Source organism: Mycteria americana, assembly GCF_035582795.1.
Source record: "Mycteria americana isolate JAX WOST 10 ecotype Jacksonville Zoo and Gardens chromosome W unlocalized genomic scaffold, USCA_MyAme_1.0 Scaffold_33, whole genome shotgun sequence".
NCBI classification, from domain to species: domain Eukaryota; kingdom Metazoa; phylum Chordata; class Aves; order Ciconiiformes; family Ciconiidae; genus Mycteria; species Mycteria americana.
In genome coordinates this window covers 590,095-612,649 of record NW_027445439.1, presented here as the reverse complement: position 1 = coordinate 612,649, position 22,555 = coordinate 590,095, and the positions used below count along the sequence as shown (strand labels likewise).

At 41.9% G+C, this 22,555-nt stretch overlaps 1 protein-coding gene across 1 annotated transcript in view; it reads right to left on the bottom strand.

Annotated features, from left to right (window-relative positions):
• The window catches only part of LOC142403069 (geranylgeranyl transferase type-1 subunit beta-like), a 96,816-nt gene that overhangs the window by 47,039 nt on the left and 27,222 nt on the right, over positions 1 to 22,555 (bottom strand). Inside the window, 2 exon segments of the mRNA XM_075489211.1 lie at positions 4,401 to 4,468; positions 20,787 to 20,905. Coding sequence (XP_075345326.1) covers positions 4,401 to 4,468; positions 20,787 to 20,905 — 187 coding nt within the window.

Sequence of the window (22,555 nt, the reverse complement as noted above, 5' to 3'; positions counted from 1 at the left end):
GAAACACTTAGACTAAACATCCACAGGAAATAAATGTGACCCACTAAGGTTATGTCTACATTAAGGAGTAATGCAGTGCAACAGGAATCCGTCTGGAGAGCAGAACAGTTAGTGCAGAAGTCCTGGTGCCCACACTATATGCATTTCAGAATTTGTGCTAGCTGTAGTCTGGCTTCATGGACTAAAGGCCCATTAATGGATGAGTGCATTCAGGGTGCACCTTCTGGTTTAGTTTCATTCAAAATTAATCCAGTTTGTTTCTCTCTCTCTCTGTGGAGCAAGCACATTAAAGTACGCTTATAAAGTGCTCTCCTGATCTGAACTAAAACACTGATGCAGACATACTCTGAGAACCCAACTATGGGGATATGGCCAGGTCCTGTTGCCTCCATACACTTCATCCTTTGTGATAATTACTGTTTTCAGGACACATAGGGACCAGATTAACTTGGCTTTCAGCAATGGAGTAAAACAGTCCTGCTCTATGAAAGCTACCATCATGGTCTTCACAACCCGAGTCTTCCTTAAAAGAATTAACACTAAGGATGCAAGGTGGGGGAAAGCTTTCAAACATTTACATCTGGTTCAGTGACCTGATAACGTTCCATAACACATTACCCAGAACAACTATTTAAACTTAATTCACAGCTATCGACAGTTTTTGCTGACCACTGCAGAGAAGGCTAAAAAGCTACCTATGCTGCAAAAATGTAGGCCAGATCTTTCCAAACACTAAAGAGTGCTACCAAACATACTGCTACACAGGCAGAGTCAGACTTTCAAAAAGCTTTTTTCTCACTTGGCATCAGTGTTATAAACATGGATTGTTTCAGCCTTGAGAGAATACAGCGTTGTACTGGGAACACAAAACAGATCTTTTTTTTTCCAAGTGAAAACATATGTTACCTCCCACACTCTTACGAAGAAGTCCTAGGCACTGGCTTTCAATCTAGCCCCTAAGACTGATTTGTAACACTTTATAAATAGATTGAAAAGACCTAGGCCTGTCTGAAACTGTAAGGAGACTGTTGACCCCTAATTTTGAAAGCTATTTTAAACTCAAGTAACACTAAACATGAGAGACCAAAGAATCTGGAGCCATTTCAGAAAATGATTGCTTTCTAATTTGAAACAATTCACGTTTAAATGCACTGATAAAAGTGGCACTCTTGGCCTTCATTTACAGTTAAGACTGTTAAGGCTTGTTAAGACTGTGCACGGGGAGTTGGTCAAGGTGATATGGTTGTGCTTCATTTTTGCTACCATCCCAAAGAGCTGCATAGACACTACAATCAAACACTAAAAGGATAATGGTAAAAAAAATGAGAGAACAAATGAGCTATCCTGGTAACATTTAGCAAAGTTGGGAGGATCTAACATATCCCCTGCTTTTTTTCTATCATCTTAAAGTGTCTCTGTAGTCAATTAAATGTAGTCAATTAAAATTCAGTATTATACAGCTATGTATTCAGTATTATACAGCTATGCGGGAAGATTCAGATGTGAGAAGTACACTAGAGCTGGTGGAAGGCCGAGGCATACGTAAAGCTGATAAGGGGGATTCATACTGGAACGTGGAACGTCTAATCAAGAATTATTGTCCTTGGGAGTGAAACACATCCTGAAGAAGTATGTGAGCCGAGTAAGATATTATTACAACAATCTGACCTCATTAGTAGAAGTGTGATAAGAAGCACCCTTACGCGAACTATCCTCATTATAATACTAAAAATCACACCCCTTGAGCCGGAGACCCCAGCCCAAGTAGAGACCCCTCACCTCTGAGCATGCGTAGAACATTAAAGTAGTACTGTAGCTTTAAGAGTAAGCTGTAATCGCTTATGCATATATATAACTAAACTGTATAAATATTGTACCTGTTCAAACGATCGGTGCGCTAGCTTTGTGGAGCTACCACCTAGCACCCAGTCTTGCGCAAAACTTGGAATAAACTGATATCTCGGCTCTGTGTGTGATATTGGGTGTTGCACACCGGGTAACGAACTCCATTTGTGAGGCAACATCTCTAGTGATAACAGATATTTGGCTAGCTCCAGTATTGCACCTTCTCAGAGTCCAAAAATGAAATCACCGTAGCAGCATGAAATAAATAACTGCCAACACAAATCCAAAAAGTTTACAGCTTTATTTTATTTTGAAAGACACATATTTAATTGACCATTTTTTAATGACAAATAAAGAAAAACAACAAGTCTACTAAACATAATTCAAAGTTATCACAGTGGATTTCCAAGTATTTCTCTCTTTGAGTCATTTCAGAACATTTTAGGGAAACAACTCTGGAAATACTTTAAACCTTTGTATGCCAATAAATCAAAGCAGATCTGATCCCTTTAATGCAGATGCAATAAAAAGTATTATGATGCTTGAATAAAAAGCACATCCCTCTGCAAACAGTTTTCCAGATATAACAACCTTGTAATTAATTTCCACAGGTTACACGATTCTACACTTTGTTCCTTCTACAGATTGACTAACAGGTTATGAGACACTGATGGGCTGCAACGCATTTCCTGAAAAGAGAATATTTATGCCTGAAGCATGTACTATTGCAAATTGAGTATTAAATTAAAACACCAGAAAGTGCTGGCAAGCTACAACGACGCTTTGCAGTCCTTTTGAACTTTTCATCTTCAAAGGGCTTTACAATATCTCAGAACTATATGCAAAACTCATTCTTCAAGCTTTATGCACTGGGGAAGATTTGAAAATGTTTCCCAAAAGTATGTACTCCTTTTAATGTACTACATGGCACGGCATTGACCCAGACCCTTGGGAAAACATGACTGATACATTTTTATTATCTTGGTTTGAAAAAGTATGTCTTTATTAATTTTATAACAGTTATACCACAATAATAGCCTTACAACCTCAACTTCTTTAGGTGACATCAAAAGGAAGACAACCAGCTTCCTGCGGATTAAAACTTTTTTTTTTTTTTAAACTACAACCATACTGAAATTATGGTCTGCTATTTTGCCTTTAAGCTTTATTTTTTAATAAAGTATCCCAATAAGTCACCAGTAGAGATCCCAAATTGTTTTAGGTTTTGTTTTAAGCAGAAGTTTTCCTTCTTTCCTTCAAGCTCAGTTGGAGGTAGGATTGCCACTGAGGTGAATTCCAACTAAAACAGATTATGAATTCATCTTACTACTACAATTGAAGCTCACTGCAGACACCATCTCTAGTGTAAAAGGGGATAAATACCAAAGCAAACCAAGAGAGATTACCTTGTCTGTCACACACTGCTGTAGCGCCTGATGTAGAGACATACAAAATTGTCTTTATAATTATTTTTTCCCTTGTTATAAAGCATAACTTCTAAATATTACTACTATGAATACTTGGCTGACAAGAAGAGGCATTAAGTGCTTATTACTCTAGTGCAGATTAACATTCCCACAAGCTACTCAGAAATGTAAAGCTGTGCTGTTAGAGTAAATAAAAATGAGGTCAAAACAAGATGCTGTACTACCTTCATAATCAAGCTAGTTCAAGCATTTCTACACTCATCTATAGTCATAACCATATCAGATGTCCATCCTCACTTTCAATTTCGTATCCCAGTATTCATAAACTGATATCTAAAATTTTCTTGTTATCTGTCCTCTAGAAAAATCAAATACTTGGTCATAATTTAGGGCTCTTTCAGATGTTTTATCCACTCTTTAGTGAGGAGATCTGCCTTTTCATTCTCAAACACAGCACTGTATCTTTTTCTGTATACTGTACACAGCTTCTGTATCTTTTTCACAATCCTTCCTGCACACTGGCCCCTATTTCCATCTTCCAACCCTATCAAGCCTTCTGTATCATCTTTAGCAGCCTCTGTTCACCTCCTTTCTCCCCTGTATTAAGGACAATTTCTTTTCCTATACAGACTTAATTCTCTTGAACCTCAGTTCCATGGGCTTAAAAGCATCCTCTCTTATGGTCTTCCACCACAGACTGGGATGAGCAGAGCCTTGCCTATGTTTGAATGGATACCAGGTACAATCAAACACCCCATTTTTGATCAAAGGAAGAGGAACACTGAAGAACAGCATGTGCTGTACCACCTGATACAGAGCTGTTCTGCCCTTCACTTCCAGGTCCACAGACAGTTGTTGACCTGGAGAAGTTTCCCCTCCCCAGTTATAGATCAGAGAAGTGCACTGAGACAAGCCACAATTTGTATGTCACTGCCCCTGGAAACACAAGCAGTACTATTTTAAGAGTACTGCACGATTTTAAAATCTCTGCAATTGTTTCAGTATACTAACAGTGCAAAAAAAAACCTGTTTCCCAGATTTTCCACAATTCTGTAGTTAATATTATAAAAAAGACACACGATCATTTACTGCCTAATTGAAAATCTTTTCCCCCCACACTTAACTAACCTTGGATGGATTGAATGGCATCCCTAAATATGAAGAGCCTCTGAATCCACAGCGATTCAAATTTGAGCCTGGAAAAGGAAGAAAAATAGAGTCAACTAATTTGCTTTGCTGAAACATTCATTATAAGCCATAATTCTCCAGTCAAGATCAAAACCTGTTGGTTCACCACCATTTGCAGTATTACTAGCATTTGTATGTGTCCTTTCAGTATATTCCCAACCTCAGCTTGTTATCATTATGAAAAGGAAAAAAAATTAAAATTAAAAAAACCCAAAGAAAACCACAAGCAAACTGGGTCCTGGTGTAATGACAAAGCAACCCATTTTTTATTTGGTGGAAATATGTTGTTCATACCAGCATACAATTGTCTTCCATGCTCTCAAAAATCTTTTAAAAATTACTCCCCTGGAAAAGTGCTCAGAGTTAACAGGTTTTTTTTCTCCTCTCTAGATTCCTGCCTGGTAATACTATCTGTTCCTAAATAGAATTGTTTTAAAATACTTTGCAACATGTACAAGGACAAACGATTTACAGTTTTAAGCTAGTACTGATTTAACTCGATACAGTCAGAATGAAATACTTAAAACAATATGAAAGACAAATTTTTAATGGAGCTATTCCTCTCCCATCTAGAATTCAGGTACAAAACCATTTTACCAATCAAACATTTCTTTCAGTGATTCAGATGTGACTTGTTTTAAATGTGTCATGGTATCTGAGCATGTAGTACAGAGAAGTGTGTACTGCATACTGTCTAGAGCTAAGTACAGGTTTCCAGGGCTCAAATCTGCTTCTGCACTGCAAAAACTCAACTGCTTCACTCCTCAACATCCAAAGGTAAAAACCTAATGAGTGCTCTAATTCATCAGCACCAGGGTGTTCTTAAATTCTCTCCCTCTCCCTGCAACTTCAGCCTCAAATCTAAAAATCCTCATGGAAATTAGGGAAATTTGCACCAGACTAAGTGAAGAAAAATAGTTATAATGTTGAAAGCCCTAAAAAAAAGATCACTAAGCAATGTGGTACATCAATTGTAATGTAATTTATCAACACATTAACTTCTAACTTTAAATACATTCTGCATATATGCAACATCTAAATTTGAAGTATGTTGACTGATACAAGCTTCTATGTAATTACAGTGTGCAATTTTTCTATCAGACAAGTATTTGAATCCAACTTCCATGGAGTGAACTATCATTTAACAGAAGAAAACACCTGCAATTCTCCACTTCCTCCACCATCCACCTTTCAACCAAAAGGGTTTTTTTAATGACAAGTGTAATGAAGTCAGTTCGTCATGCATTAAAAACTGCTATCTTATAGTCATACCAACAAAGCAAAAAAGGCTCAAAGAAGGGGACCTCAGCTGAATTCGTACCAGCGTAAACAGTCTCAGGTATGGTGGTGACTTGCCACAGGGCAGTTTTCCCCAGCACGTGTTGGAGCAGCTATCCCTGCTAGGGTAGAGGCTTCAATGCAGGTAGAGCTTCAGATGGCAGATGCAGCCCTCCAAGCCCTAGGCTGCAAAATTGAAGAGGAGCCAGATGTGCCTTCAAGCAAAGGATCTGGGCCACCTGACCCCAAACCATGCGAGACCACCAGGAAGAAGCAGCGAGTCATCCCTGCTGAGGGGGACAGAGGCACCCATCTGTCAACCCAACCTGTCATCTAGAGAGGTTTGCTGCCTGCCAGGGACCCGGATCCGGGATGTTGTGGAGGGACTGCTGAAGCTCGTCTGACCCTCTGACTACTACCCCCTGCTGTTCTTCATCTTCATCTTTGGGCACAAATTATACAGCCAGGGGCAACCTGGACAGTATCAAAAGTGACTACAGAGCTCTGGGAGCGATAGTCAGGGGCATGGGGGCCCAGGTGGCGTTCTCCTCTATCCTGTTGGTGAGGGGAAAGGGTGTGAGGAGAAGGGCACTGATAATACAGGTAAATAGTTGGCTGCGGAGCTGGTGTTGGCAACAGGGTTTTGGGTTCTATGACCATGGGACCCTGTTTGCAGATCAATGTCTGCTTGGGAGAGAGGATCCACCTCACTAAGCACAACAAAGCTATTTTCGCCAACAGGAGGGCTGACCTCATAAGGAGGGCTTTAAACTAAGAATGATGGGGGAGGGAGAGAGTAACCAACAGCCCTGTGAGGGAGTGACAGACAGGGTCGACAAGCAAAGGGCCTGGGGTGATGTGACAGGAAGGGATCACAAAATCAACAAAACAGGGCTAAAGCAGGGTCACCTCCAGCATTTGCATGTAAGCAAGGAAGTGCCTACAAGGCACCATTATGGAGAAATCCCCAAAACCCTTTCTAGGAACTCAACATGCTGGGGTCCCTCTCTGAAGTGCCTGTACACTAATGCACGCAGTATGGGGAATAAACATGAGGATTTAGAGATCTGTGTGCAGCTGCAGGGATCTTGTTGGGATCATGGAGACGTGGTGGGATGGCTCCCATGACTGGAGTGCTGCAATGGAGGGATACAGGTTCTTTAGGAAGGACAGGATGGGAAGATGAGGAGGGGGAGTTGCCCTTTATGTAAGAGAGCAGTTGGAGCGCATGGAGCTCTGCCTGGGGATGGATGAAGAGACACCTGAGAGCTTATGGGTAAGGATTAAAGAGCAGACCAATACAGGTGGCATTGTAGTGGGTGTCTGCTATAGGCCACCTGACCAGGAAGAACAAGCAGATGAGGCTCTCTGCAAACAGATAGGAGCAGCCTCACATTCACAGGCCCTGGTCCTCATGGGGGACTTCAAACACCCCGATATCTGCTGGAGGAACAACACAGCAGGACATAAGAAATCCAGGAGGTTCCTGGAGGGCATCGACAACAACTTCCTGACCCAAGTGATAGAGGAGCCAATGAGGAGAGGTGCTCTGCTGGTCATCATATTCACCAACAAGGAGGGGCTCCTTGGGGATGTGAAGGTTGAGGGCAGCCTTGGCTGCAGTGACCATGTCACAACCAATAAAGTTACCCAGCCCGCGAGTGAGTAAGAATAACAACGGTGGGTTTATAGGATTCTGTAATACACAAGGACACAGAGGTTTTGTTTCATAATGTCTTTAATAGAAATTACTACAAATGACTACTACCAAAGCAAATTACTATTAAAAATTACCACTACTAAGGCAGGAAGTATATATATTTCAATATTACAAGTTACTACAAAAATTACCACTAGTAAAGCAGCAAGTATACTTATGATTAATTACTTATATGCTTGCCTATATATCTATATCTATATCTATATCTGTATCTACATCTATATATATCTCATTCGAAGTGTTACCGGTATAATGCTCATCAAACCGCTTCCACAAGTGGGGCCAATAGACGACAGGCAAAGTCTCACTTCAAAGATGATCCGCATCATGGAGTCTCTGAGAGAGTCTCCATTTTAGGTAGAAAGCAAGTCATTTTTTTATTACAGAGACATAAGGGGATGTAGGACACCACCACTTGGAGCAGCCAATAGGTGTTGCTAACTTCTATTTTTCTCTTGGAATAGCCAATAGATTATGATGTTTTCTATTCTCAGACTAATTTTTACTTTTCCAGACTGTTATTCTGTTCTTCCAGATAGAACAGCCAATAGCAGTTGCCGATTCCTACTTTCGCAGGATGTTTTCCACCTTTTTCAGACTATTTTTCACCTTTCAAGGCAGTAAGTTGTTGCAGTTTCTTGGTTTTTTGCAGTTATTGAGGATATCTCTGGATGTCTCCAGTTTTTAGGTACCCAGCTGCACTTCAAGGATGCCAGCTGCCCTTCTCAAAGATGCTCCTGGTTCCCAGGCCCAGTTCTCAGGCTAGCAGTTCCCAGGCTGGCAGACATTTTCTCTGTCACTATTTCAGCAGACATCTTCTTCTTTTCAGTATTTTTCCTATTATAACCAGGTCACCTTTATGGCTGACTCCATCAGACCATGAGATGGTGGAGTTCAGGATCCTGAGGGGAGGGAGAAAGGAGCAAGCTCACAAGCCTGGACTTCAGGAGAGCATGCTTGGGCCTCTTCAGGGATCTGCTTGGAAGAGTCCCATGGGATAAGGCCTTGGAGGGAAGAGGGGCCCAAGAAAGCCACTTAGTATTCAAGGATCACCTCTTTCAAGCTCAAGAGGGATCCATCCACAATGAGCAGGAACTCAGGCAAAAATGCCAGGAGGCCTGTGTGGATGAACAGGAGCTCCTAGCCAAACTCAAACACAAAAAGGAAGCATACAGAGGGTCGAAGCAAGGACGGGTAACCTGGGAGGAATACAGAAACATTGTCCAAGCATCCAGGGATGAGGTTAGGAAAGCCAAAGCCCACCTGGAGTTAAATCTGGCAAATGATGTCAAGGGCAACAAGAAGGGCTTCTAATAAATTCATAGGAGACAAAAGGAAGACTAGGGAAAATGTGGGCCCACTGCTGAATGAGGTGGGGCACCTGGTGACACAGGACATGGAAAAGGCTGAGGCACTGAATGCCTTCTTTGCCTCAGTCTTTACTAGCAAGACTTCAGGAATCCCAGGTCCCAGAGACCAGGGGAAAAGGCTGGAGCAAGGAAGACGTACCCTTGGTGGAAGAGGCTCAGGTCAGGGAATACTTAAGCAAACTGGACATAATAAGTTGTGGTTTAGCCCCAGTTGGCAATTAAGTACCACACAGCCGCTTGCTCACCCTCCCCCCACAGTGGGATGGGGGAGAGAATCGGAAGAGCAAAAGAGAGAGAGGAGAGCAAAACCAGGAGAGCAAAAACAGCAAGAGAGAGAGAGGAACAAAACCCAGGGACAAACAAAAAAACCCCAAGTGATACAACCGCTCACCACCCACTGACTGACGCCCAGCCAGTCTCCGAGCAGTGATTGCTACCCCCCTGGCCAACTCCCCCCAGTTTATAAACTGAGCATGACATCATATGGTATGGAATAACCCTTTGGTCAGTTTGGATCAACTATCCTGGCTGTGCCCCCTCACAGCTTCTTGTGCACTTGGCAGAGCAGGGGAAGCTGAAAAGTCCTTGACTAGTGTAAACACCACTTAGCAACAGCCAAAACATCAGCATGTTATCAATATTATTCTCATACTAAAATCCAAAACACAGTACTATACCAGCTACTAGGAAGAAATTTAACTCTATCCCAGCCGAAACCAGGACATAAGTCCATGGGCCCTGACGGGATGCACCCACGAGTGCTGAGGGAGCTGGCTGATGTCATCACAAGGCCACTCTTGATAATCTTTGATCAATCATGGTGACTGGAAGAAGTGCCCAAAGACTGGAGGAAAGCAAATGTCCCTCCTATCTTCAAAAAGGGCAAGAAGGAGGACCCAGGGAACTACAGGTCAGTCAGCCTTACCTTGATCCCTGATGGAGTAGCTAATTCTGGAAACCATGGAAGTCTAGTTGGAGGCCAGTAACTAGTGGTATACCCCAGGGGTCAATACTGGGTCCAATCCTGTTCAACATCTTCATTAATGATCTGAATGATGGGGCAGAGTGTACCCTCAGCAAGTTTGCTGATGACACAAAACTGGGAGGAGTGGCCGATATGCCAGAGGGTCGTGCTGCCATCCAGAGGGACCTCAACAGTCTGGAGAAATGGGCTGACAGGAACCTCATGCAGTTCTACAAGGGTAAGTGCCAAGTCATGCACCTGGGGAGGAACAACCTGCGACGGATGCACTCCTCCTGTTTGAACTAACTGAACTTTGGTCCAGGCAGATGTTCAGCAAGTAGGCCGAACCGAAGTTAATCCTATTGTGTGAGGCTATCAGCAAGAACCCAGCACCAAACCCAAAAAACCCCGCGGTTTGGCTGGAGACGGGGATGATAAGCGGCCAAAACTGCATGAACACAGCAGAAAATCTGACTACAAATCAACTGCTTTATGCTATAAATATCTGCAGCCATGAGGGTCCATTGAGCTCTCCCTCCATAGCCGCTGGCTGCGTGGCAGCGATCTCCCCTTGAGTAGGGACGCCTCTCAAGGTTACCCCTCGAGGCTGAGAGATCCCTTACCTAACACCAGACATTGATGGGTTGGTAAGTGACATTTTTTGCATGCATGTAACATTTAAGATACGTATAGTAAGCTTAAGCGACAATCTTTGTATCTCATACTAACTTTAAGTGTAGTAATTAGTAGAGCATTGACCACCAATCCATCTGTACTTATTAAATATTTTACATACCTAAATTTACTGATTAAAACCCAATAAACTAACTACTAGATCAGATCTGTCTGAGCGATCTCTGACTCTTCTCCCACGACACAACCCCAAGCACCAATGTATGTCTTATGTTCCTCTTTGTCTTTTTTCTCTGTATTTCTCCTCTTTTCTTTTGCCTCATCCTCTTTGCCCTCTGGCTTTTCTTGAAGATTTCTTTTCAGTCTTGGATCCTACTTACTAATTTCAGATATTTTTGTGCTTTCACATTCCTGGGTTTGTTGCCAGCTGGTCGAGGGAGGTGATCCTTCCCTTCTACTCAGCACTGGTGAGGCCACACCTGGAGTCCTGTGTCCAGTTCTGGGCTCCCCAGTACAAGAGAGACATGGACATAATGGAGAGAGACCAGCACAGGGCCAATAAGATGATTAAGGGACTGGAGCATCTCTCCTATGAGGGAAGGCTGAGATTGCTGGGACTGTTTAGCCTAGAGAAGAGAAAGCTCAGGGGGAATCTCATCAATGTGTGCAAATACCTGAAGGGAGGGTGCAAAGAAGACGGAGCCAGGCTCTTTTCAGTTGTGTCCAGTGACAGGACAAGAGGCAATGGGCACAATTTAATCTGTGTCAAATGTGCTTATGCAAACTACAAAATAAAATTTTTAAAAAGGCACAGATGTGGAAATCCTTCACCCATAAAACAGTTGTAAGTCTACTGGTACATAGCTGTTATGGCCTGCTGCAAATAAAAATGTGCTACAATGAGGACAGCTCTTCAGTTAAGCAGAACTCAGCTTCTCATTGCTAGATGGATGGATTCATCCTGGACGGATTCATTCCCAGCATCTGCCTTTTAGACTGTAGTTTACAATTCATTACCGAAGTAGAAATGGCAGTACGAGACCAAAGTGCAGGTATGCTGTTAGTGGGTTACCTCAATTCCCTTCTTATATGACAGCTACCATTAAAAAGTGTGATTAAAAATAAAGTACTTGAATGGAATCAGAATCTATTATTCCCTTTAGCTGCTCAATTTTTGTGTAATGTTTTAAAACTTTTCCTGTACTACTGAACTGTTATCAACCAAATATCATTATCGGTAATTTTCAAATGCTGGATTTTTAACTGTATTGCTATAATTGATTTAAAACTTATTTTGTCTATTTATTTAAGTGACTTCTGGTCTTTAATCCCAGAGTTTACACACTGGCCCCTAGGAGAAACACAGTCTCAGGTCCACAAAGAACAACATGACTCTTCAGTGTCCTCACTACTACATAATCTCCAAAGGGAAGCTTTATCTCCTTCTCCAAATAAAAGAACTTTGTTGTCAATGTGCATGCAATAAATGCTTCCTAGAGCTTCAGGATTAGAAGTGAATTACTAAAGTTATAGCTGCAATTCTTGAATTTAAAAATAGAATGCTCATCTGAAATCCTAAATGAGAAGTGAAAACAGCTCATTTCTAACCAGATGATTCTGATGTCGTGTCTCTCTCTTTTTTTTTTTTTTAAAGCTTCCTGCATACATACAAGTTCAAATCTAAAGGGGAAACATTTATGTAATGAAAAAGACCCATCATCTTTCATCTTTCAGTTTATGCACATCATCTCACTCTCAGTGAAGTTGGTTTTACTCTTTTATTGCAGGCTACTTGTACTTCTTATCTCATGTAATAGCTTAGTAGTGCTAATCAACTCTTCCCTACTTTCTTGAATTGCACCTGTTCAGCACCTGCATAGTCAGTTGAAGCATCACATATAAATGCAGTTATGAAATGGTACCACCTAGCATTCACTTTCAGAGTTAAGCATATTTAACCACTTTCTGAAAGAGCTTAACATACAACAAAAAGTAATAAACATTTTATCAATCGCTGTACGACTGTTGAAAGCAGAACAAAAAATACTGGGAAAACTTGTCTTATTTGACAACAGAACTAAATAAATGTGGCCCTTTTCCCAAGTCAAAAGACTCCACATTTACATCAAGAGTCGAAATTTTACCTTCAAGAAAGTCACATTACTTAAGTGTAGATCAGAAAGTTCTTATGATGTGTAACAGAGCTGCAAGTGTCGACCACAGAAGGTTTATCCTAGGATCTCTTACGTTAGAGAAAGGACATTTCTGTTATGTGACTTTTATGATTAACCTTTGATGGGAAGAGTGGTAACTTCTACCACTACTTCTTCCCCTTCAGGGTATGTATGCATTCCTCTGGTTCCTAGGCTTTTCTCATTTTGCTACGTACGGGAGTAATTTTAAATACACCATCAATAGATTAAAATACATGAAGAAGTCATAGCTTTAACATAGGCTGACATAGTATACCCAGATAAAAGTAAACATGAGCAATTCTTACTGAACTAGGGCTAAAAAATAGGTTCTTATAAATCAAAGCACTAGAATGTATCATAAAAAGTCGTTACATTCTCTAAACCAGCAATCTGCTACACATCCAGATAAATACTTCAAATCCAGCCATTAAAAAAGGTTAAGTTAGAGGAGAATTCATATTTCTGCTCAAGAAATTGATGATCAGAAAGCTCAAATGTAACTAGGATCTCAAAAACAATCAATGACATTTTCCCCATTTTTTTTAGTGCACAAGCAAAGGAGGAAAAAAAAAGCAGCATTATTACAAATCTAAACTCAATCTTTGCAAAAAAACCAAACCAAAACAAAAAAATCCAACCCACAAACGTTTTAGGTCCCTGGTCTAGAGCAATGGTTTTCAGCCTGCTAATGCATGGATCCTGGGAGTTCAGACCAGAAAATGAAAGATGTCTCAGCTTTACTTAGGGCGCAGTTTCTTAGTATAGCAAAGCCAGTGAAACATCCAGCTGTCAAAGTATGTAATCTTGTTCCCTCTTCCCCACTGGGCTGGCACTAGCATTCCCAGCCAATTCAGTTCACAAAGGCAACACAAAGCTAACCTTTCTGAAAGATAAATAAATACATGCTTTTCTGCCACTTCAGCAAGCTAAACCAGCTCCCAGCAGGGTCAAACAAGTGCCAGTGTTGCTATAGGGGAGGATGGCAGATGAATATGGCCAAGGAACGTACGTCCACTGTAGGTCTGTAAATTACATTACTTCAGCCCAGAGCTCTGAATTCACAATCTTTTAAAAGTGCTGAAGTGGTTTTACATGCAACCTGCAAGTAACAACTGGGATACCTCTTTCTCACATTGCTAAGAGTTGCACTTTAAGATACTTATAATAGATATGAAATTCTGTCTAGGAGCTGCTTTATGAGAGGGAAAACAGTAAAGTTATGACAAGAATCTGAAGAACAAGGAGTTGAAACAGGGTCTTTTGTCAATCCTTTTCTAATTTTGTCACCTTGAATCGTGTATATATGCGTATATATTGTAGAATAAAATAGAAATAGTATAAGAGTTATTAGTAGCTAAGAAGGGATCACAGTTAGAAATAGAAACTAGCATACGAGACTGTGAGAATTGTAGAATCTTCAAGGTAATAGATAATGCCTAAGCTAGATAAGAGCATATTTTACTAACAAGCATATGTTTGTCCTAAAAGAATGCGAAGCTGTAACCTTTCAAAGACCAATAACGGGAACATCCTCTTACCGAAATATTCCACCTTGCACCCTGCGCAGAATAAAGCAATGTCTCCTCTCTAAACATACTCTGTGTGCTTCAGGAGTTATTTTACAGCAAGGCAACAATTTCACTAACACTAAGAAATATGTCTTATTCCAAAGATATAATTTCTAATAAGGCTTGTAAAAGAGCACAGCCCCTCTCCTAATGAAAAAAAAAGGAGGCTTTTTCAAAATTTCAGTGCCCTTCTAAAAGGAAACACAGTTGATCTTACTACAATGAACACTGTTGGGTAATTTTTCTGGTACTCCTCGAGGCGAATTAAATATAAAAGAAAAAAATGATGGACAATGCATTGAGCAGAGTCCTACCACCATAAGTGGTTCTACAAGGAGTCTGCAAAGATACGTCACAAGCAGATGCCATATATACACTCACACCAGCACCAATCCTGTGAGCAGTTGCATGGGGCACCTCAGCCCGGGTCCATCCCCCAGCCCAGCTCTGCTGCCCAAAGGTGGCCCCTGAGCGCTGGCATTCCAGGATGGCTACAAGACAATGCTGAGGCTGTTTCTTATCTCATCACCCAGGGAAACTTCACTCCCTTGCAAGGAGTCATTCTGTCTCTGACATTCCTGCTTCTAGCCAGTTTAACCCCTTCTTGTAGTTGGGCCTTCTTGCCAGATGATTCCTTGGTCACAAATTACCACTGCTGAGCATTTACAATTTGAATTTCCCCTTCAAGAAATAAACAAAACAATCACATGCTATTAGCCATGTAATGAGGCAGAGCTTTTACTAAATGTGAAGGAAAGGTAGCAATGGCCAAAAGCTATGGAAGTAAAAACCAAACTATTTTGCAAAAGTTATAGAAGACAGAGTCCTTTCAAATAAGTAGAAGACACCAAGGAAACCAAGCATCCAGCTAAGACTGTTAGGTTTATGTGAGAGTCAGCTGATGTGTGACATGCCATTCTCTCCAAATTACAACAGGTATTGAGTCAGGCTCTAAAACACTTGAGCTAAAATTAATTATGGTGTTACTTTTTTGAATCTCCTATATTTCACATTTACAGTAAACCCACAGAAGAATATAGTCTATCCTGATGTACCTTAAGCTTTAGCTTCCCTTAGTGCATTTCAATTAGGTTCACAAAGTGTGTATGTGCACGCTTTCTTACTGAGCTAGACCGAGATCTTCCCATATTAGTATATACAAACATATTACTTAATACTATCACAGTATATTTTGAGATTATAACAAATAAGTATTCTAAGAATTCAAATTCTGAATTTTCTACCAGGTTCTATAATACCCTACTATAATAGTGGTAAAAGTAAACAGAAATTAAGTTTGTAGAGTATTGACTGTTCTGTCTCCGATCCATTGGAAGCCCATTGTAAAGTAGCAGTAGTTCTCAAAATAATTTGAATTTGCCACCTTTAAAAGTGCCTAAGAATCAAGTGAAGTACTACTGATATGGAAACTTTGGAGAGAGTAACATGAACAGCAGAGAAAATTTTCCAATAAGAATTACAGGAATTCTCTTTTTGTTCTTTTTAGGAATTCATCCAGTGATGCAATCAAAACCAAAGAACCAAGTTGAGCTAAAAACATATTCCAATTTAAAATATAAGTCCATTGGTTTTCAATGACAGAACCAAAAGTAATGAAGACTTACATCAAGTGCAATGCAGTTACTTAAGGCAAGATTATTGGAATTTCCTTATTCTAGAAACTACACAATACATCAGTGTTAGAATTTAGATGCTTAAAAATCAATTTTCCCCAGAAAGAGGGATATATCAGCATGCATGTCAAAGAAGTTTCAATAATATATTTCTTTAAAAGTAGAGTCAGATTTTTTTCCAGGAAAGATTCTGATGCATCAAGCTAGCAAGTATTCCCTTTAACTAGATATGTACAAACATGTTGAAACCAAAAGCCTCAAGTGCTGCAGCCTACCACAGTTTAGCTACTTCTTCAAACAGGCCAAAAGAGAGTCAGAGCTCTACTGGTGGGAGGCTGCCATATAGCAAATATTGCACACATCCAGAATTAAAAAACAGAAAGTCAGTGCATTTTATTGAAAGTAGACATTAAAGGAGGTTGTGCACTCCATTCTGAACATTTAATCATCCAGCATCCAATTTGTTGCTGTTGGTATCATTTACATTTTAATTAATCTATTGTCCATCAGATGAAGTAAAAATGGAATAAAATAATGCTGAAATTTTAGGGGTCAAGGGACCAGATAAAGAGTAGTGTTAATACCAAAAGGAAGATAGCTTAACAAAAACAGAGTTCTTATGATGTGATATCAAGATACAGGACTGGAGTGAAGGTTGGTCTGCTGGAGAAATGAGAGATTTATTATTTATAAGCACAGAATGCAATGCCATAGGCATCCTCCCTAAAACTACTGTCCTGTAATTTTATGATAGGATGAGAGCCAAGAAAACAACAAAAAAAGATAGCACGTCCTAGCTGTGCCCTGGATCTTTAGCCTCTGCTGCATGCTGAGATTTATACTGGTATCCCTAGAAGGCCCTTGATAATGATGTGACTATCCCAAATATTGGCTGGGAGGTGGGGTGACGGGACACTTACTGAGAATTACAGCATACTATCAAAGACAAACAAACAAAAAAATGTCTATTCTAATCTCTCTTCTTGTAAAATTGACTGTTCTCTCAGAATACACTCCTGAAGACAGGGATAGAGATCAGAAAGTATGCAACTCCTGAAAAAAAAGCATGTACACCCTGGAAAATTTTCTCAGTGCTAAGTGACAAGAACCTTCTCATAAATAAAAGACCTGTAGGAACAATTATGTGATCCAAACCCCTTAATTTTCTGTAATCACTCCTGAAATACAGCACAAGAAATCAAACTCTATTAGAGCTAATGTCTGCAAGAGATCTGATGGTTTGTAAGTTGCCAGAAAAAGAAATGGGTTCTTTTTATTACTGTAAAAATCAAGCATCAGCAATCTTGACTTCCATACGTTCACTTCATAAAACTCTTTTTATTTCATAAAACTGCTTTAGGGAAGACACCTAATTTGTGGTATATGATTAGACTAGATATTATAAGGAAATACACAATTTTAATTCTACAACCATCCAACATACGAGGTACTTTACATGTTCATGATTTTATAGACAGGCACCTGGAATTACCTCTTCTCTAAAGACAAGCCTGGAGCAATCCCCACAACAGCACTTAACATGCCAGCACCTCACTTCTTAAAATGGCAGTGCCTCATCCACATCTCCCTCACTTCCACTCCTCCTACTGCTATTAACCACTCACCTGAGCCACCACAGAAAAAACACCAATACCAACTAGCCCAAAGAAATAGCACCTCCCTCCACTTCTGTCAAGTTACCTGGAGAGGGCCACTTCTTGTATGCTCCCTCCCTAACCTGAATCTACTATGAACCTTCCAATCTGAGGACAGCTAGGACAGAGCAACAGTATTACTCCTTCTAAAAACATTAGGTAAATTTAACCTTCACAGATCTAAAGAATATTTTTTTCATTATAAAGTGGGAACTGTGTTTATCCCTTTTGCTTCTTAACCTTACACCTCCCTTTTTCCAAAAGTCACACCTGTGCTTATAGCTCCTGGCATAGCTACAATTAGCAGAAGTCAATATAATTATTAATAGACTTGTAATATCTGTATGGCATATGCATTTCTTTTAGAAACAGGTGAAAAATTCACAGAATCACAGAATCATATAGGTTGGAAAAGACCTTTAAGATCATCGAGTCCAACCATAAACCTAACACTGCCAAAAACCACCACTACACCATGTCTCTAAGCACCTCACCCAAACGTCCTTTAAATACCTCCAGGGATGGTGACTCAACCACTTCCCTGGGCAGTCTGTTCCAATGCTTGATAACCCTCTCGGTGAAGAAAAATTTCCTAATATCCAGTCTAAACCTCCCCTGGCGCAACTTGAGGCCATTTCCTCTTGTCCTATCACTCGTTACCTGGGAGAAGAGACCGACCCCCACCTCTCTACAACCTCCTTTCAGGTAGTTGTAGAGAGCGATGAGGTCTCCCCTCAGCCTCCTTTTCTCCAGGCTAAACAGTCCCAGCTCCCTCAGCCGCTTCTCATAAGACTTCTGCTCCAGACCCTTCACCAGCTTCGTTGCCCTTCTCTGCACACGCTCCAGTACCTCAATATCCCTCTTGTAGTGGGGGGCCCAAAATGGAACACAGTATTCGAGGTGCGGCCTCACCAGTGCCAAGTACAGGGGCACAATCACTTCCCTAGTCCTGCTGGCCACGCTATTTTTGATACAGGCCAGGATGCCATTGGCCTTCTTGGCCGCCTGGGCACACTGCTGGCTCATATTCAGGTGGCTGTCAACAAACACCCCCAGGTCCTTCTCTGCCAGGCAGCTTTCCAGCCACTCTTCCCCAAGCCTGTAGCGTTGCATGGGGTTGCTGTGGCCCAAGTGCAGGACCTTGCACTTGGCCTTGTTAAACCTCATGCAATTCACCCCAGCCCATCGATCCAGCCTGTCCAGGACCCTCTGCAGAGCCTGCCTACCCTCAAGCAGATCAACACTCCCACACAAATTGGTGTCGTCTGCAAACTTACTGAGAGTACACTCGATCCCTTCGTCCAGATCATTGATAAAGATGTTAAACAGAACTGGCCCCAACACCGAGCCCTGGGGAACACCGCTTGTGACCGGCCGCCAACCGGAGTAAACTCCATTCACCACCACTCTTTGGGCCCGGCCGTCCAGCCAGTTCTTTACCCAGCGAAGAGTACACCCGTCCAAGCCATGAGCAGCCAGTTTCTCCAGGAGAATGCCGTGGGAAACCGTGTCAAAGGCTTTACTGAAGTCTAGATAGACAACATCCACAGCCTTTCCCTCATCCACTAGGCGGGTCACCTTGTCATAGAAGGAGATCAGGTTGGTCAAGCAGGACCTGCCTTTCCTGAACCCATGCTGGCTGGGCTTGATCCCTTGGTTATTCTCTACATGCCGTGTGATAGCACTCAGGATGATCTGCTCCATCAGCTTCCCCGGCACCGAGGTCAGGCTAACAGGCCTGTAGTTCCCCGGGTCCTCCTTCTGGCCCTTCTTGAAGATGGGTGTCACATTCGCTAATCTCCAGTCAGCAGGGACTTCCCCAGTTAGCCAGGACTGCTGGTAAATGATGGAAAGGGGCTTGGTGAGCACATCTGCCAGCTCCTTCAACACTCTCGGGTGGATCTCATCAGGCCCCATAGACTTGTGAGTGTCTAAGTGGTGCAGCAGGTCACTCACCATTTCCCCCTGGATCATGGGGGCTCCAGTCTGGTCCCCATCCCTATCTTCCGACTCGGGGGGCTGGGTACCCATAGAACATTCGGCCCTGCTAATAAAGACTGAGGCAAAGAAGGCATTAAGTACCTCAGCCTTTTCCTCATCCTTGGTCACTGTGTTTCCTCCCACATCTACTAGGGGCTGGAGATTCTCCTTACCTCTCCTTTTGCTGCTAATGTATTTGAAGAAGTGTTTTTTGTTGTCTTTTATAGCAGCAGCCAGACTGAGCTCTAACTCAGCTTTGGCCCTTCTAGTTTTCTCCCTGCACAGCCTCGCTACACCTTTGTAGTCCTCCTGAGTTGCCCGCCCCTTCTTCCAGAGGTCATAGCCTCTCCTCTTTCTCCTCAGTTCGAGCCAGAGCTCTCTAGTCAGCCAGGCCGGTCTTCTTCCCCGCCGGCTCGTCTTTCGGCACCTGGGGACAGCCCGCTCTTGTGCCTTTAGGACTTCCTCCTTAAAGAATGTCCAGCCTTCCTGGACCCCTTTGCCCATAAGAGCTGCCTCCCAGGGGACTCTGTCGACCAGTCTCCTAAACAGGCTGAAGTCCGCCCTCCGGAAGTCTAAGGTGGCAGTTTTGCTGACCCCCCTCGCCGCTTCTCCACGTATCAAAAACTCTATCATTTCATGATCACTCTGCCCAAGACAGCCTCCAACCATCACATCGCTCACAAGTCCTTCTCTGTTGGTGAACAAGAGCTCCAGCGGGGCACCTTCCCTCGTTGGCTCACTCACCAGCTGCGTCAGGAAGTTATCTGCCACACGCTCCAGGAACCTCCTGGACTGTTTCCTCTCTGCTGTATTGTATTTCCAGCAGACATCTGGCAGGTTGAAGTCCCCCACAAGAACAAGGGCTAGCGATCGTGAGGCTTCTCCCAGCTGCTTATAGAATAGTTCATCTGTCTCCTCATCCTGGTTGGGTGGTCTGTAACAGACTCCCACCACAATATCTGCCTTGTTGGCCTTCCCCCTGATTCTTACCCATAGACACTCCACCCTATTCTCTGAGAAGATGCTCAAAGGTGGAACTTCTTCAGTATTTTATATTGTCTTGTCTTCAAATTCATTTCATAGCTTTACCTTGAACACATAAAAAAAGCTAGACTAATCACTTCTAGACTTATTTCTTTAGAGGGGTATATTTCTAGGAATTTCTAGACATACTGCTATCAGAAATTATCAGGACAACCACCTCAGGAAGCTCAAGCTTGTATTTTATAAAAACTAAGAGCAATACACTATTCCCCAAGTAGAAAGCAAAGGTAAAGATGTTAATATTAATTTAAAAAAACAAAACAACAACACTAAAAACTCACTCACTGTCTTCTGTGGGAAGGACCTGCAGGGAATAAATCCATTCTATTATATCATCTTTGTTCACCACATCTAAGGAATCCAACATATCCAGACCAGAGAGTGCGAAAAATGCAATTGTCAACCTAAAAGAAAAAGATAAGACTTACACTTCCCACCATAAATATCATTGGGAGATTAACAAATGGTTGAAGAAACAGAAATATCTATGAATTCTCAGCCTTTGAGAGTGGTACATCATATTGAGCCTAGCTCAGAAAGCATGAAATTTATCTACTGGACAAAATGATGTTCTTTATACTTTAAGTATTTCTCCATCTAAATTAAGCTCTTAATATAAGCCATCCCTTCTTTTATATAGTAATGAGATGCCAATTCAGACATTAACCTAAGAGCCTGCTTACCTGAAAAAGCCAGTACAAGGCAAACCAGGTTATTAACATATGGAACACTAGTTCTGTAATGAATTCTTACATGAACAATCTTATCAATATGCAGTAAGTGCAAGGTAACCCTGAATTGAAGTAAGCTGCCTCTCACTGTGTCCTAAATCCAATTTAAGATGCTTAGAAGTTAGGTGTCAAATAGCAAGGCTTCTTTTATAACCAATCAATGTATCAATAGGCACACAGGATTAATTACCATCTAGAGGTACTTATTTCTTGTCATTGGATACAAAGGAGCCTAGATGAATAACTTAATTAAACATCTAAAATTAAGCAAGTCAAATCTAAGTATCCAACATGGGAAGTGAAGTCTGTAGTAGCTAGCATGCTGTACTGGGTCTGGCTGGGATGAAGTTATGAAGTTAACTTTCTTCATAGCAGCCCATATGGTGCTGTGTTTTGCATTTGTGGCTAAAACAGTGTTGATAAAACACCAGTGTTTTGGCTATTGCTGAACAGTGCGTGCACAGTCAAGGCCTTCTCTCCCCCCACCCCCAAAGGCTAGTAGGCTGGGGATGGACAAGAGGTTGGAAGGGGACACAGCTGGGACAGCTGACCCCAACTGACCAAAGGGGTATTCTATACCATATGATGTTGTGCTCAGCAATAAAAACTCAGGGAAAGGAAGAGGATGCAGGGACATTTGTGGTTATGGCATTTGTCTTCCCAAGAAACCCTTACATGTGCTGAGGCCCTACTTCCCAGGAAGTGGCTGGACATCTGCCTGCTGATGGGAAGTAGGGAATTAATTCCTCTTTTTGCTTTGCTTGCACACACAGCTTTTGCTTTTCTTATTAAACGGTGTCGTGGTTTAGCCCCAGCCGGCAGCCAAGCACCACGCAGCCGCTCGCTCACTTCCCCCCCCCCCGGTGGGATGGGGGAGAGAAGCGAAAGAGCAAAAGTAAGAAAATCTCGTGGGTTGAGATAAGAACAGTTTAATAATTGGAACAAAATAATAGTAATAATAATAATGAATTATAATGAGAGGGAAAAAAACAACGAGAGAGAGAGAGAGGAACAAAACCCAAGGGAGGGGAAAAAAAGGAAAATATATATTAAAAAAAAATTACAACCGATCACCACCCGCCGACCGACGCCCAGCCAGTCCCCGAGCAATGATCGCTACCCCCCGGCCAACTCCCCCCAGTTTATATACTGGGCATGACATCATATGGTATGGAATAGCCCTTTGGTCAGTTTGGATCAACTATCCTGGCTGTGCCCCCTCCCATTTCTTGGGCACCTGGCAGAGCATGGGGAGCTGAAGGGGGAAAGAATCCTTGACCAATGTAAACACCGCTTAGCGACAGCCAAAACATCAGCGTGTTA